This window comes from Lacerta agilis, chromosome 3 (assembly GCF_009819535.1).
Source record: "Lacerta agilis isolate rLacAgi1 chromosome 3, rLacAgi1.pri, whole genome shotgun sequence".
Lineage (NCBI taxonomy): Eukaryota > Metazoa > Chordata > Lepidosauria > Squamata > Lacertidae > Lacerta > Lacerta agilis.
The window spans coordinates 1,140,843-1,157,667 of record NC_046314.1 but is presented as its reverse complement, the minus strand read 5'-3'; the positions used below and the strand labels follow the sequence as shown (position 1 = coordinate 1,157,667).

General features: G+C 42.5%; 2 protein-coding genes across 4 annotated transcripts in view; both read right to left on the bottom strand.

The window, feature by feature from the left end:
• Positions 1–378: 378 nt before the first annotated feature.
• On the bottom strand, positions 379–14,767 carry PLA2G7 (phospholipase A2 group VII). 3 transcript variants are annotated; one of them, XM_033145580.1, is made up of 11 exons: positions 14,646–14,767; positions 13,496–13,607; positions 10,861–11,011; positions 9,676–9,769; positions 9,016–9,084; positions 7,188–7,332; positions 5,475–5,588; positions 4,086–4,177; positions 3,149–3,319; positions 1,518–1,666; positions 379–525 (listed from the first exon to the last, which is right to left on the bottom strand). In XM_033145580.1, exons 2-11 carry the CDS (start codon positions 13,580–13,582, stop codon positions 413–415), a joined length of 1,185 nt encoding a protein of 394 aa, XP_033001471.1. In that variant the 5' UTR covers positions 13,583–13,607; positions 14,646–14,767; the 3' UTR covers positions 379–412. The 3 variants fall into 3 exon arrangements, with proteins under 3 accessions (XP_033001471.1, XP_033001470.1, XP_033001472.1); XM_033145579.1 differs by lacking the exon at positions 14,646–14,767 and having other exon boundaries at positions 13,496–13,838; XM_033145581.1 differs by lacking the exons at positions 3,149–3,319; positions 14,646–14,767 and having other exon boundaries at positions 13,496–13,838.
• The window catches only part of LOC117044519, a 30,466-nt gene continuing 28,256 nt past the window's right edge, over positions 14,616–16,825 (bottom strand). Inside the window, exon 18 of the mRNA XM_033145336.1 lies at positions 14,616–14,767. Within this exon, the coding sequence (XP_033001227.1) occupies positions 14,616–14,767 (152 nt within the window). The remainder of the gene's footprint in view (positions 14,768–16,825) is intronic.

Genomic DNA, 16,825 nt, shown 5'->3' with positions numbered 1-16,825 from the left:
GACCTAAACTGCACAGTATCAAAACCTGCATTACATACGAGTGGCAAAATTGTGCTATCAATAATTGAAATGGAGGTCTACTAATCTCATGTTTAGCTCCCCACCCCATGTTTGTGCACATTAGGAACACAGCACTTGATGTGATCTGTTTTACACAAAATCATCTTCAGGCAACAGAAGGCACATTATTAACTGATGTTTACTTGGTATATTTCTTGAGTCCAGAAAGTAAATTAGCAGTGGTGGCAACCTTCATATACTGCTGTTGTAACTATAAACCAATTATAATTTGCTGCACAGTTGCCTTCAGGTTACAAAACTATTCTTCAAGCTTTCGATTTCCAGATAGTGCTGTCAACAATCAAGCAGCTCCTTGTCAATTGTTAAAGGGTCCACAATTTCCATTCTGTCTTTATTGTTTGGACTGAGGTGGCATTGGAGGTAGATCAATGTTGGTGCCTGGAATGACATCTTGCCCTTTGCCTTCTAAGAGAGAGTCCCACTGGTCAAAATCTTTATCGAGACCTACAGAACAGAGGCGTAAATCAAATGAAAACATAACTCAGGGCAAAAGAATGATTAAAATCAGATATGGTGAAATAACATATCAGTGTTGCGTTTTACTATCAACCTTTTGTGACATGTTGGGAGTTGCATTATATTAAAACTGATCTTCTTTTAGATGTCTGACATTCTGCTCCTACCAGTTATTTTAGGACTTTTATCAATATTAGGTGGTACCTTTAGTTGCGGACTTAATCAGTTTCAGTGTGCTGTTCGCACCCCGAAAAGTCTGCAACTAGAGCGCCTCTTCTGTGCATGTGCGCGGCGCGATCAAATGCTTCTGCACATGCATGCGGTGCAATCGAGTGTTTCTGCGCGTGTGCGGGCGGCGAACCCAGAAGTAAACACTTCCAGGTTTGCCGCGTTCATAAGCTGAAAGTCCGTAAGAAGAGCGGGACGCAACGTGAGGTATGACTGTAGTATAGAATGGATAGGACAGCCAGAAGGGCAAGAAGTCCAAATGGGCTTCTCCACACTTACTTTTTGCCCTGTGCTTTCCAGGCACAGATCCATGCTTTCCCCATCTCTCCCCTGGATAACTCCTTAGGTTTTCCCCCCCCAAGACTTCCTGCTAGTGGTGAGATGGGTGGAGACAACCCACATCACGGATCCCAATTCTCCCCTTCAGGAGAATGGAATCACATGTTCAGCTAACAAGCCCCCTCAGCGCCTGCACAAGGATTTCACATTCTGCAATGGCCCCCCCCTTCTCCTGCACAGACACCCCAAATGTCTTCTGAGGCCTGGGGGTCAGGAGAGACTCCAGAACAGTGCACAGAGAAGGGGGAATCATTCCACCTGGTAAGATGGAATACTTGTGCAGGCGGAACATTCGTTATAGCTTGATGCTGAATTCCATCTTTTGACTTTCACATATTACCCACTCTAAGCCATTTGGATGGGGTAGACAATAAATCACATATAAAAATCATGCAGCAAATGTAGTAACTTACCTAAATGTTTCTGTAAGAAGGCTAATGAAGCTTTGTTGCTAATATCAATGGCTGTATTTGGATTTAATTGTCCCTTCAGTCCAAAAATCTTTCCAACAATGTTGCCAGTCAAAAATGTAAAGTCTGGAAAACTCTGATGTACTGTTCCTCTGCAAATAGCAAATATATTTCCCAACAAAAGGGTAATTGTACAGTTATAAACAACATCTTAATTTTTTTTTGTTAAAAGTAAAACATAGTGGGTTTTTCCTTAGGATGGCAAAGGAGCACCTCTTATCACAAGTGCATTTGATTCTCACCCAATTAAATCTTAAGTAGGTTAATAAGGTAAATTTTAATCAATTACAGCTGCATACAGATGATAGTTAGGGTTGCAATGCACAGTGCTGTGCAAAAGCAGGTCACCTGACATATTTGCCCCACCAATCAAAATGTTTTGTTCAATGAACTATGTGTCCCAAATTACAGATTAATTATTTTCTGTATCTTTTTGCCCTTATGTGTTGCTCATCAATGTAGCCATTTTTGGGGACAGGCAGGTACTGAAAGGGATTTGCCACTTTAAAATATTTACTTTTTCTTTTCTGTAAGTCGCTGCAGACTGACACAGCGGAAACTGGGATATGGAATGAAGTGGATGGGAGCTTTTTCATGAACATTTTCTAGGGACAGGAGAAGGGTGAGCCCACTATTTAGGTTTTGCTGCCGTGCTGAGAATCTCCAGAACTTGCAAAATTTTGCATTCAGAAGAAAGTTTCCCTTTCTCTCCAAGTTTGATAATTCTGTTTTTTTGAAACATGCAGGTTTTTTCAAAGGCAAGTAGTAACATCTGGAGCAGGGGACTGATCATTATTAGGAAAGAAGCAAAAATAGGGAGAGTTTCTCTCCCTCTCCTCTGCCCTTGTGGTCCTAATGAAAACCCATCATCTGAAGCATTTATTTATATACAGTGGTACCTTGGGTTACATACGCTTCAGGTTACAGACTCCGCTAACCCAGAAATAATGCTTCAGGTTAAGAACTTTGCTTCAGGATAAGAACAGAAATTGTGCTCTGGCGGCGGAGGCCCCATTAGCTAAAGTGGTGCTTCAGGTTAAGAACAGTTTCAGGTTAAAAACGGACCCCCAGAACGGATTAAGTACGTAACCAGACGTACCACTGTAGAGAGGAGGAAATGCTTCATGGGTGAAAATTTCCTCTCAATGCAGCTTCAGAGTTTTGCTTGGGGCTGCAGCAGGGAAATAAATAATTGATTTCTTTCCAGCTAACGGCTTAAATCTTGATAGTGTCCCTTGGGGTGGGGGCTAAGAATTATTCACATTTTTAAGAACCTGCACATTATAAATGCAAATATACATTTAACATCACATGTAGCTGGAAAGAAATCAATTATTTCCCTAAGAGGATGCACCTTGCTTCTTCCTGCTAGAACTTGCTTCTTCCTGCTAGGGCATGCTAGAACTTGGATAGTCACAGGCTGCATTGTTGCATGGGCTAGCCTGATATAACCATTTTGCCACTGGACAGGTAGGACTGAAATAGAATTTGAATAGCTTGCTGCCTTCACAACATGCACAGACAATTCCATTTCCCCTGAAAAGAAACTAATACTGTTGCAATTTAGCACTTACTTGATAGTGATCATTTTTCTCTCTGTGTCTTTGTAGTTAAGTTTCTTTATTTCTAGAATGTTTAAAGCCCATTGAAATTTTTCTGAATTAATAAACAGCAATGGTTGACGAACCCTAGGATACATTTCTTCACAAAGGGGTAGCATCCATGCATCAAGGGCAATGCCACACCTGAACAGGAAACAAAGTGCAAGTGTGTGGCATGTTGGTATTAGTTGCACAAGGTCTATTCTTTACTTTTGGTGGGATTTGCAGAGGACATGGGACACTAGTTCTATATATACTGCACATCATTCAGCTTTTCCACAGGTTTCTGAGAGAGGTTACAAATACAAGCTTTAGGAAGATGTTCTGTTCAAAGCCACATCTTGTTCCAATGAGTGGGATTCAACTCATGAGTCCTGTCAGTGAAAGCTCTGTCCAAGGCTTCTGCTTATGCAACAGGGCTTCCTCCCTCTGTGTGCCCCTCGAAATTGGCTCAGCGGCTGGCATGGGGGGCAGTCAGAAGAACCCTGGGAACAGTATGCGGGGGGGGGGGGGGAGAAGAAGGATTTTTCTGTCTGCACTGACAGAACCATCAGGAGAGCGCATCACCGAATTCCTCCCAGTATTAGTAGTTTTGTTTTTATTTTATAAAGTGCCTTCCATTTTCTAGGCACTGAAGTAATATAAAAAAACAAGACAAACTCTCCCCACAGTTTTATAATCTAAGACGCACAATATAAAAGTGATATAAATCCTGGTACCAGTTCTTAAGTTCCATAATGGCTTTTATACAGATTTTACCAGATGCTATGGCACATGTCACCATTAGTGCTTTGAGTGTGTGCTCTTGGTGCCACAGGGTTAACCCCTACCTTTTGAACAGAGTTCAGTTGTTAATGCACGGGGTGGGGATCAGAAAACATTCACAGGCTTTTAAGATGACAGTTCTTACTTGAATTGGACATTTTTGCTAAGAGCCTCAATAGTTGTAGCAGCACCAAAAGAGTGTCCCATCACAGCTATCTTCTGTACATCAATAGAATCCTGAAAATACAAAAGGTAAGAGAAACTGTTGCTCTTCTAGCTGGTTGTTGTTGTTGTTGTTGTTGTTTTACTTATACCCCGCCCATCTGGCTGGGAATAACTGAACACACTCAGTCCAAGACAGAGTTAAACATGCTTAGACCTAAAGAAACCAGGAGGCTAATACATACAACTCTTAAATGCCCAATGTTCCTTTTCAACCAGACCTTTGGCTGATTAATATTCTACAGCCTTTTTAATATGTGGCTTGGAAAGGGGGTTATTGTTTCACTGTTTTGTTTTAATTATTTACTTGTGTTTTTATCTTGCATTTTATTCTTTAAACCACCCTGAGATCTTGTGATGAAGTGCTGTATATAAATTTAGTAGTAACAACAACAACAGAAGAAGAGGAGGAGGAGGAGGAGGAGGAGGAACTGTAGTCCAACAACATCTGGAATCTTGCCTGCAGAAGAACATGAGCCTGTTCAGTTCTCCCTTCAGTTCTGCCTTGGCAAATCATGGAGCCTCAGAATGGTGACTCCTGTCTGGAGCTGGCTCCGACCCTATTAAAGCTGATTATAGATTATAATTTCTGGGAAATTATGGGAGCAGTTTCCCTTAACTGCTTTGGCACTAATAATGAGGTATTTGTACAAAGGTATGTGAGGAGGATAGTGAGTCAATAAGCAGCTTTTATTCTTCATTCCTAAGGGAAATTCAAGAAAGAATCTTGAATGGTGGGACATTGCTGTGAGAGGCAGGCAGCACTGCTCTTCTCTTTATAGGGCATTGAGAGTTGGTAACTGAAAAGAGGAGTGCATAGCCATACTTAAAAAGAGCAAAAACCAGTGGCTGCCTCTTTGACAGTCACCTCAAAACACAACACAGCTCTCTTGTGGTGGTGGCTGAACTGCTAGCACTTGTTTCAGCTTCTGGGTATTACTTGACACACTGCTGAAGAGCTCTACAAAACCAGTTTCATTGCAGACTGGAAAAAATGAACATTTGTGCCATGTACAAAGACAGTTCCGCCATGTTTCAACAGCTGGGAAGTGTAGCAAACAGCACATAGAAAGTTCCAGTTACAGGTAGGTAGCCGTGTTGGTCTGCCATAGTCAAAACAAAATAAAAAATAAAAAATCCTTCCAGTAGCACCTTAGAGACCAACTAAGTTTGTTCTTGGTATGAGCTTTCGTGCTACTGGAAGGAGTTTTACTATTTATTATTTTGTTTTAGCACATAGAAGGAAATTGGAAAGTCTGTAGCAAACAGCTTAGCTCAATTTGTATTAGGAGGAGCCCACAAGTTTCTTTACCTTTAAAAGCATCCAGTTAAAGCTCAATGGCAGCACATTCACTATTTGTTTTCCGGAATTAATATCAAGCATGAGGTCAAGGGCTCTAACACACTCATCAGCTCTTTGTTGCACCTACACAAAAAGCAAACATAAATCATTATCCTTTTGGACTTAAAATAGCCAATGCACCAAGACACTGATTTGGTAAGCAGAGGAAATTTCCTATGAATCTATGGCCTGACATCAACAGAACCTAAGAAACGTGCTCAAAAGCTTTTTTAAACCAAGTACTGGACTTCCTCTATAGAAACAGTAGATTTTGTTAATTGACATTAGAACTGCAAGTGTCAGGTCACTCCGCAGAAGTACAGTACTTCCAATCTAGTTTCTATTAGTCCCAGAACCTCACAGTTAGGTCACATGCACACCATACATGAAAAGAAATGTTATAGTTTTCATGTATAATGCCACTTCATCAGTCATGGAGAATCCTGGGAACTGACCTCACAGAGCTACAATTCCCACCACCCTAAACAAACTACAGTTCACAGGATTCTCCACATCCTCCAAAAGGTTGTATCTAGCAAATGAAAGATTATAGTAGAATCATAGAATCATAGAGTTGGAAGAGACCGCAAGGGCCATCCAGTCCAACCCCCTGCCAAGCAGGAAACACCATCAAAGCATTCCTGACAGATGGCTGTCAAGCCTCCGCTTAAAGACCTCCAAAGAAGGAGACTCCACCACACTCCTTGGCAGCAAATTCCACTGTCGGACAGCTCTTACTGTCAGGAAGTTCTTCCTAATGTTTAGGTGGAATCTTCTTTCTTGTAGTTTGAATCCATTGCCCCGTGTCCGCTTCTCTGGAGCAGCAGAGAACAACCTTTCACCCTCCTCTATATGACATCCTTTGATATATTTGAACATGGCTATCATATCACCCCTTAACCTTCTCTTCTCCAGGCTAAACATACCCAGCTCCCTAAGCCTTTCTCGCTGGGTGTATGGATGTGGTTTTTTTAAAAAAAAAAAATCCCAGAAATAATGACTGTTGCCCCTCTAGAACTGCTGGGGAAATGAACCCTTGAACTTGATTTAAATTTCTCTTCTCATGGGATCTCGGGGTGGGCACTCTTTCCACCACGCTATTTTATAAGAGAAGAAAACCTGACATTCAGAGGCAGAAGCCTCTGACTTGTGTTCTTGGGTATATGAATTTATCAGCATCCAACTCGGATATTCTGAATCCAGAAGAACCTCCTACTGTTTCTTTCTATCCAGCGTGCACCACTTACTGCACTTAGCACAGGTGGGTTTTGTTCTTGCTTTTCTTACATATAATTTTCACTTGCTAGGACTAATGAGTTGTCATCGTCCCCGTCCCCCCCAAGCTCTGGTATTGCTCTGGGATCTGCGGAAAGGTTCCTTCCTCTGGGGTAAATTATTACCAGAGAGCCCTGCCTGTCAACCAAAAGGAAGTGCTTCCAAGACTGCTCTATCCCAAACCCGAGACCCCATTTAACGTAAGTTCACATTTCCCTTTTTAAAATGCTAAAAAAAACAGTGGAAAAGGAGCTTGTCCAGAGTTGATAGCAGGACAAGGGAAGCAAACATAATCACCACAGCCAGTGATTCTCTCATGTCATCTCCAACCTTCTTGAAAACTCTACTGCCACAGTGTTTAGAGAAAAATATACTGCTCAAAGATAGAGGACTTCTTCAAACAAATACCTGTTGTTGACGTAAAGCAACTTCATCTTCACCTGCTTTTAATTTCCTGTAATAGATCCACTCCTTGTGCACTTCTGAGGCTTCTCCCTTTGCTCCTAAAGCAGGTTTCTCATTAAGGTAATATGTAGCTGAAGATGACTGGTCTCTAATAAAAAGAAAAATACTGTTCTGAAGCCTTTGGACTTCCCTTTTGAGATAGCTGCACTCCTTTCCTCTCAAGCACCATATTCTGCCTTTATATTCAAGAAGAAATATTGAAAAACCAATTCACAATTTAGCTTGAAGAATTATAGTACTGAAGGAAACTTCTATTAAAAATGGTTGTTATTCTACTTTGCATGCAGAAGGTCCCCTGTTCAGCTGGGAAAGGCTTCTCTCGGAAACCTCGGAGAGCTGCTGCCAGCCAGTGTAGAACCGTGGTGGTGAGATGATAGATTGGGACACACCGGTAGACCTCTGGATGATATAGGCGTGGAGTTCTGACTCCCAAGCAACTTTTCCCCACCTAAATTAGGCTTCTGAAATAAGGAAAGCTAACAAGTAGTGGACATCTATGTGAAATGACAGTGAGCTCAGTTCAGTTCTGCTACTGAATACAAATCCCTAGGCTCAGAATATGCTCAAAGGCACCTTGATCTTGGTTCCTAAATTGCCCCTGGCTCTCACTGCTAGATCCTGAGGTTCCAGTTAAAAAACAAATTAGATCTGATAGGCCATAAGTCAACTCATCCCACTTGAAGCAAACATGCATGCCCCTGCTGCTGTTGACCAGGAGTTATTTGGCCAACAGTTTTGTAGAATAATACTCAAATAACTAGAGTGCCACTCATTCCTTTAAAAAAAATGCATGAAGATGTTCAGTTCTGATGTCATACTGTCCAGGGGCGTCGCTGGGGAGGGGCGGTGGGGGCGGGACGCCCCCAGTGACAGGGTGAGCAGCGGCGGGTGGGGGTGACAAGCGGCGGCCCCTCCCGCCACTCCCACGCACCGCTGCTCCCTCCGTCACCCCGGGAGCAGCAGCACACGGATGGGGTACTTTGTCGCTTTTTTTCGGTGGGGGGGGTCGACCAGCGAGGGGGGGTGTCACGCTTGTCACCCCCTCCTCGCTGGTCACCACCCCCTGCCGAAAAAAACCGTGGGGGGGGGCGGGGAAAGCCTGGAAAGGAAGCAGAGCAGGCGCGTTTAAGCGACGCTCTGCTTCTTTTTCCCCTTTCCGTCGCTTTTTTCGGCGGGGGGGCCGACCAGCGAGGGGGGGGTGTCACGCTTGTCATCCCCTCCTCGCTGGTCACCACCCCCTGCCGAAAAAAAACCGCGGGGGGGGGGGGCGGGGAAAGCCTGGAAAGGAAGCAGAGCAGGCGCGTTTAAGCGACGCTCTGCTTCTTTTTTCCCCTTTCCGCCGCTGTTTTTCGGCGGGGGGGGGGGCGACCAGCACCCCCCGCCGAAAAAAGCCTCGGAAAGGGGGAAATCCCCCCCTTTCTGCATACACATGCGTCGTGACGTCATGATGACATCACGGTGCACGCGTCGTGCCCCTCCCCCAGGGGGGTGCCTCTGCGCTGCCGCTGCCCCCAGCAGCGCAGAGGCTAGCGACGCCACTGATACTGTCCACACCTCTGAGTATCCTTCAACACCCCCAAAGGAAAAAAAAGTCTGTAGTAAAATTAAGCTTTCTAAAATCTAATTCTAAAGTGCCTATTTTCTACTTTCTAAATCTAGTCTATCCATATTCTTTCTTTTTTGTGTTTCTAGTTAGTACTTAATCAGATATTTGTGTACATGCTTCTTCTTCAGCTAATACAAAATTCAAGATGTGTAGTCGTCAGCATACCTATGCTCAACAGCAGCAACAACAAAACCCTGAGATGCCATTTCAGTGCAAATTGCTGAATACAGAGTTCTGTAAATATAAACACAACAAATTAGTTATACAGATTAGTTTAGTCCTGACAGAATTCATAATTCATGTGCATGCTACAACTTGATGATGATGATGATGAACTAAAGTTTTTTAGATGCTGTACACAGATTTTTTTAAAAAACAATTGTTCCGCTTGCAGGTAAATCCTACATGTGAGCACAGTGAACAGGGGACAAATGGACTTAAGGTAAAGTCTGAAGGAGAGCCCCTATTTCATTCATGGAGGCTCCCCACATGCTTTAGAACCCCAGTTCTGCAGGGATCTAGTCACCACATGTCGGGAGCCTCCATGGGCAGAGTGGCCTATGCACTTCAGACTTTGCTCTCCAACAGATGGAGGGTGAGCAATTTGGGTGAGGTTGGATTGAGTATGAATGTACTCACAATTTGGTTGAGGTTGGATGTGAGTGCAAATGTACTCACATCCCCAGTCAGGTACTAATAATTTTTGTAGGCTGAAACCATTATTGAGGACTGTCAACTTCATGAACCACATATTTTGATATATTATGTTGCTTAAATGCAATCATCTATATTAGGAAACACTCTATTACCAAAATGCAACACTACCTGAAAGCTCCAAGTCCGTGGGAGAAAATAATTAGGGGGTATTTTTCTCCAAGCTTGAACGCCGCGTTCCATTTTGCAGGACATGTCACTGAGCCTAAATTGAATAGAATATGTGTTTGTATTATGAATTTGGGAAATGTCCATTTGTTGCTCTCATGCAAATAGTACTTCACACATAAAACTGCTCTTCCTCAACCACCCTAAACAGTATCTCATACATGTTTGAGCCTGTGGCAGCCTAAGGTTTTAGACAGCAGTTGTTGCAGTATGTATCTGAAACCACAGGCATGTCCAGAACTCACATGTATTCATATACACAAATCTGCAAGAGGTTTAGAATCTTTTGCTAGAGTTATAATATATATCTGTTTATGAAAATGAGTTTGCCTCTATTCCTACCTAAATAAAACTTCTGGCACCAGATACTTTATTTTATTCTGGGCTGGCAATCCTCTGCACAATATTCTTCTTAAATTGTAGTGCCCAGAACTGGACACAATATTCCAGGTGCAGTTTGACCAAAGAAGAATAGAGTGGTGCTATGACTTCCCTTGCTCTGGACACTAGACTTCTGCGTTTTTCAGATATTGGTTGCTAGCTGTTATCATAAATGTTGAAGAGCTGCATTCTTTTGTGGAGCAAGGAGTCTGGATGGTATAAATGAAGCTATCACTGCAGTTATTTACACTTTGTTTACTTCAAGTAAGAAGACTGATAGGTGCTGTAACATCTTGCACAAATTTGTTTAGGACAGGGGGGAAAACCCAACTGAACCTGTTGTGTCTGGAGTTTAGCATCTAGGACAGGAGTCACTGAAAGGAATTAAAGATGAAAGAATCTGCCCTACAGTTACGTTTGGAATATTAAGTGAAATAAGCAAACTCATCTGATAGAAGATATTGTGATCACAAGAATACTATTATATTAATTGTCAGAACAATGTCATCAAAATAAATGTAATTACAACTCAGGCCTTATATATGTTAATGAATGCATGTAATGATTTTCTCAGAAGAAGACATGAGAAGGGACCCTAGTTCAGGGGGAAAGCCATGTAGAATGTCCCAGTTTCAATCCCTGGCATGCATTCACTTGAAAGAAAGGAACTGAAACGCAACGGATGCAGTAAGTAAAACATGCTCTTCATTGAGTCTAACGGAATTAAAAATGTCCTTCAAAACTTACCAAAGTTGCATGTGAAAATGAACTCTCCAAATGTCCGATATATGTTCAGAAAATCAGATAGTCCGTAATAATATTCTCTATTGGGAATCCATATTGTTTCTTCATCACTTGTACCAATTTGGGATGGGTAATAGAGACGCAAAAAAATTCCCTAGCGATGAATAACAAAATCAAGTTATTCAAAGCTGCTTTCAAAAGCTTTAAGAGAAGAAGGCAGTGGCAGATATATAGGTATGCATAATATGTGCAGAATTAAGGGGCCCTTCAGCTGAGGGGCCCCAAGTATACATTGTTAACTGAGAGGTTACCTTTGAAATGTGACTATAAGGAATTTTAATGTCCTGCATCATTTTCTGTTTTCGTGTGTGACAGCAAGGCAAGGAGGCCAGGGAAACCACTCTGCCCCTCCTTTCCCTGACCTAACCCCACCCCAACTCTAAATAAAAGGACTTAAATTATGAAAACAATTATGCAGGTAAAATGCCAGCAGGGGTGGGGGGCTTTCCAGGGTTTCGCACTGTCTGTCTGTCATATGTCTGGATAGCTGCCTGTTGGACAGAAGTCATGGGTGTGCCCAAGGTGTAAGGAGCTCCTGGGTGTCCAGGAACAATTTCATTCCCTTGAGGCCAAGGTGGTAAACCTGGAAAAGCTAAGAGGCAGAAAGGTGGGTGGGTGAGGTCTTCAGGGACATTATAGATGGGTCCCACTCCAGGACGAAGGGAAGATCTTGTGGAAGAACATCACTGTGAGGAAGAGGAAATATTTCCTCAGAAGGCACCCATTCACCACAGTGAACTGCCTGCCTGGCACAACGCTTATGCAGGTTGTCTGTTGCCTAGAGAGCCTGGTAGATACTGCCGGGGAGGAGTCGGTGCTCGTGCTGTGTACTGACATGGGGAAATGTATTTGTGGAGTAAAATTTAGATTGCTAGCTAGGATGCTGAAAGTCAAGGGCATATGTGTTGTTTGTCTGCTCCCCCTCAAGCTGTTTTCAAATAAGACTTTAAAAATACTTGCTTTCAATTTGCTTTAAATTAATGATGTTAGGGTAGATTTTTAGATGCTACATCTGTGTATTATTTTATATTATATTTGTTGTAGATTGCTGGTTTGGGTTCGTTATTTAATGATGCTGTTTTAGTTTTAATATTGTATATGTGTGTTCTCTTTTTTATTGTACTTTTGTTATTTCTTTGACCTACTTTGGAAGGACTTTTCTGATCTAAAAGGTAGCATAAAATATTTGTAGGTTCACCCACACTGGAGTATAATAAGGATCTGAAGCTACTTGTCTCTCTATTTATTCTTGTGGTAATCACACCATCCAACTGGCAGACTGCATTTCCCCCTTTCTAAATTCTGATCTTCCCCAATCTGTGGATAATCTGATAAGGGGAGAAAATGCACTATAAAATTGCATGCAGTGGATGTACTGAAGGGCATTCTGTGTGTGTGGTGACATTTTTGCTGGATGCCTGCCATCTGTTGCCACCCTCCGTATTTCCATTTTGTTTCCATTAGCCCAAGGGAAAGGATGCAGCCTGCTTTTTCCCATTGGTTGTTGCTGAAGACACATCACAGTATTTTCATTTTTAAAACAACTCTTTTGCACACAATTGCTCTTGCACAAAACAGCATTATCAAAAGAAATGCCCTTGCAGGAGGTGGGAAAGGAAAAACAGAGGGAAGAAGTACCAGCTTCCCATGCTAGCAACTTAAAGTCCTTGCCTGCTCTAGTTGAGATTCCTGCATTGCTGGCGGTTGGACTAGATGCCCTTTGGGGTCCCTTCCAACTCTACGATTCTATAACACACATTTTTACACTACATTTGACTTTTGTGCAAACTTGCTTTATCAAAAAAAATGTATTTTCAAACATATACAGTTGTACCTTGGAAATTGAATAGCTTAGTTCCCAAACATTTTGGCTCCCGAATGTTGCAAACCCGGAAGTGACTGTTCCGGTTTGCGAACTACTTTTGCAAGCTGAACGTCCGATGGGGCTTCCGATTGGCTGCTGGAGCTTCCTGCAGCCAATCAGAAGCCATGCTTTGGTTTTCGAACATTTTGGAAGTCGAACGAACTTCTGGAACAGATTCCGTTCAACTTTCAAGGTACGGCTGTATAATTAAAGGTGCCTGTGCATGGGTCAACAAATACTGACATGCATGCCCACCATGGACACCAGGTTTCTGGAAGTACTACTTGAGGGGAGGAAACAACACATGGCATGAATGTATCTCACCAATCATTACCCACTAGCACAAATGGGAAACATCAAAACAGATTTTGGAGGCAAAAAGCTGAAAGTGCTTGTATGTAGGTGAAGGTGCACAAATGTGCCCATGGAAACAGTGAGCCACATACGCATTAGCCTAGCATAAACACTGCCCGCATGAATAAAGGTAAAGGTAGCAGTTCGAAAGCACACCAGTGCAAGTAGATAAATAGGGACCACTACATAAAGTAGTTACCGGATGTGTTTTGTCTATGGACCACAAGGGGGCACTATACCTAATTCTACATATGTAGCTGTTAAATCTATTAACTTGTACTTTGGATCACCTTCATTTTGTTTACCGTAAGTTGCTTTGGGTGCTAAAAGAAAATCTGATGATTTAACAACTGCAGGTACCTGAATGCTGTAGTCGGTCATAAGGTCTGTGCATCCAACTGAGTAAGGGCCTTTCCCTTCAGGAATCCTGTCAAGGTTGCTCCCCATTTCCTTGGCACTTTGACAGGCGAGTCTGAAAAGCAAGATCATCTTACGAGTGTGGGGGTATAACTATGGGTATGTTGCAAAGGCATATTATTGATTTATTTCATAAAATCTATATACCACTTGATTATAAAAAAAACAACCACCTCAAAGCAGTTTACAATCAAATTGCCAACCATGTGGAAACTAAAGAGGCTTGGTCAGTCAGTGTCTGGACATAGTCTAAATACGCTGTCTTCCATTCAATTGAAAGAAATAGGCCATGCATTTAAAATCAGAAAAGATTCTCCAAAACAATATAAAGTGCTACTGAAACTGAAAAGGACTTCAAAGAGATAATATAGCCCACATAATATCTACCCTAGTCAGGAGCTGCTGAAGACCTACTTCAGAGGTTGGCAAGGTTTATCTTGCCTGGGCCAGATTGGTCCCGCGGAGATCCCTCCGTGAGCGGTGTCTGCACATATGTGATTTCCAGTGTCTGTGCGTATGCAGACACAATTTCCGGGGTGCCGCGGAAGCCAGTCCCTGCACCTCGCTGTGCCGGTTTAGCACAGTGCACGAGCGGGCAACTCAGTTCGGGGGCGGCTTGTGGGCCGGTCAAACGACCTCCGCAGGCCCCCTCCGGCCCATGGGCCTTCGGTTGCTGACCCCTGACCTACTTCCTCCATTTGCCCTCGATGGACCATCAAGATGACCGAGCAGTTCTATTTGCTGTGCATCATGCACTGCTTAAATCTTGTTACCAACTTTTGTGTGTCTTGATAATCTTACAAATTTAATGTGGCTCTGATATTTTACTGCAATTATTCTAGTGTTCTGGGAACTTCAAATTGAAGGTTGGTCTAAAATAACAACAACATTAATAACGTAGATTATTCCGAATGTTCATTGTCTTTGTCACACTGAGAACTGGTTGGGGAGAGACACCATTTTTTAAGCATTCTTGCCTCTCTCGCCTGCAACCCATGATTTGGTTTTGGGAGACATTTTGAATATGCATTGCATCCCTCATGCCCTTCCCACAGCAACACTACTAGTTTTTGTAGAGTTGGGAATGGCGTACTCCTGAATCTTTGCCCTCTGTGGCTTCGGAAACCAGCTCCTTGGGTGACTGCCAACAGTTCTTCAGCTCCTTCTCCAGGGGACTACTGTTGTTGCTTTGGTGACTTTGGGGCTGGGCCAGATCTGCAAAAACATGAACAAGCATCTCTGCAGGGGGGAAACAATTCATGAAAGTGACCTAAATAAAAGACAAGGCATGGGGAACCCCTCAAATACATAGACTTCCTTAGTGCCCATCGCTTAAGGCATCAGGGCTAGTGCCCCCAATGTGGCACCTTTGGGTGCAATGGCACCCATGAAGCTTCTGCATTCCTTCCCACTCAATGTCTCCTTTGTCATTTGACAGAAGAAGTGAGTGGTCTCTGCCGGGAATTGAGAGAAAATGGGAGGCCTACTACTCCTTCCCCCTTCCTCTTTCAGTTCTCTAGTTTTCCAGGCAAAATTCATAAAACACTGTGACTGGAAAGGAAGGCAGGGAAGCAGAAAGAAAGAAAAGGGAGAAGAGACCAGGAGAGATGGGAAAGGAACAAAACAGAATGGTTATTTCTCCTCCTCTCTGGGTGTTGGCATGGACTTGGATCTGCTTGTTCCAAAGCCTGCTCATTCTCCCAACAATCCCTGGATAAATTTCCTGGGACTTAAAAAAAAAAAACCCTCCACACATTAGAAGAAAAACTTGTTGCACCTCCCAACCTGGCTACAGCAAGTCAGCAGGGAAGCATCTCCCTGCAGCTCCCCTTAGGTCTGCAAATGTTGAATTAATAAAAATAAAGGCAATTTTTAGCCACCAACATTTCCAAAATCCATCATTTTCACAAAGAAAATGAAGTTATGTTATGCCAAACAAATTCCACAGGAAGCTCATGAGATTATTAACTCCACAAATTATTATTCTGACCAATTCTTTGAAATATGAGAATTTAAAGTGTTGAGAACACTGTCCTTAACATTCTTCATAGGTAGCATGATATCAAGATGCTCAATTCAAGAATGACATTTACTTTCATGGCTAATTTTCCAATTAAATACATTTCTGGGAGACCACATAGTATGGCTTTGCATGACATGCAGCAAACCTGTGTGAAGCAGTCTGATCCTGCTTAGCATTGTTGAAACTTTAGAACTCTGGCATTTTGGCTAGGATTCAGAGGGCAACACACAACCCAGCCTGTGTATACCACAGCCTTTTAACTACCCACCCTCTGCTCCCCCCAGAGCAGCCTTTCAGCTGATGTGTCAGGCAAGGCTCTTAATCTACACAGCCAAGGAGCTTTCCCCCCTGGTTTCTCTCCTGCCTCAACCAATGTTCAGCACACATGCCACTGCATGCTTACCCCAGAGAGTAAGGGCCACTGACTGAAGCAGGGCTTACTTCTAAGTAAAGTGAACTCTGGGACGCAACCTCCAAATTAGTGCCTTTCTGCTGGTGCCTTGTTGAAAGTCATGCAAAGACAAGCAGGGTATTGTCAAAAGTTCCTGCCAGATTTAGACTGTAGTTTATATGCCAATAAATGTGTTGAATTGAATTGAATTGAAATTGACTGTAGTTCTATGTAAGCCCCATTGAACTTGGTGGGCTTTACTTATGTGTAGACATTTACAGGTGTGTGCTTTTAAACACCCAGTGTTTTAAGAGTCATTTGTCATTATGAATTACATCCCGGGGTATGTGGTTTTTTGGGGGGAGGGGAGATGTGAGGGTGTCTAGGTATGCCTCTGGGTCTGATTATTTGCTTTTTCATGCATACATGCATGAATAATGTACATAGAACCTTGGAACTGATACTAGACCAGGTTCCCTTTCCTTCCAAGAATAACAATATAACAAACAGCACACAGCCATATCAGAATAAACCCCACCAATAAACTCAGTATACTGGTGCTTTTCTGCTAATAACTAGACTGTGTCCTGACCTAAGCTTGGTTGTGTAAGTAGCAGCACCACTGTTTCCTTTGTTTTCTTGTGAGAAATTTGACTATATTTGACTACATACATAGAGAAACATGAGACAAGATTATAACAAACATTTACATATTTTTATGCGTAATCTTGAATACAAGTACCATATTTTATACAATACAAGTCACCCACTGTTCTACATAGTAGGAATGAATTCTTTAAAGTGAGCATCATCTCAAATAAAGAGAGGGTTTAACATTTGTATTAATGTCCTCAGTACT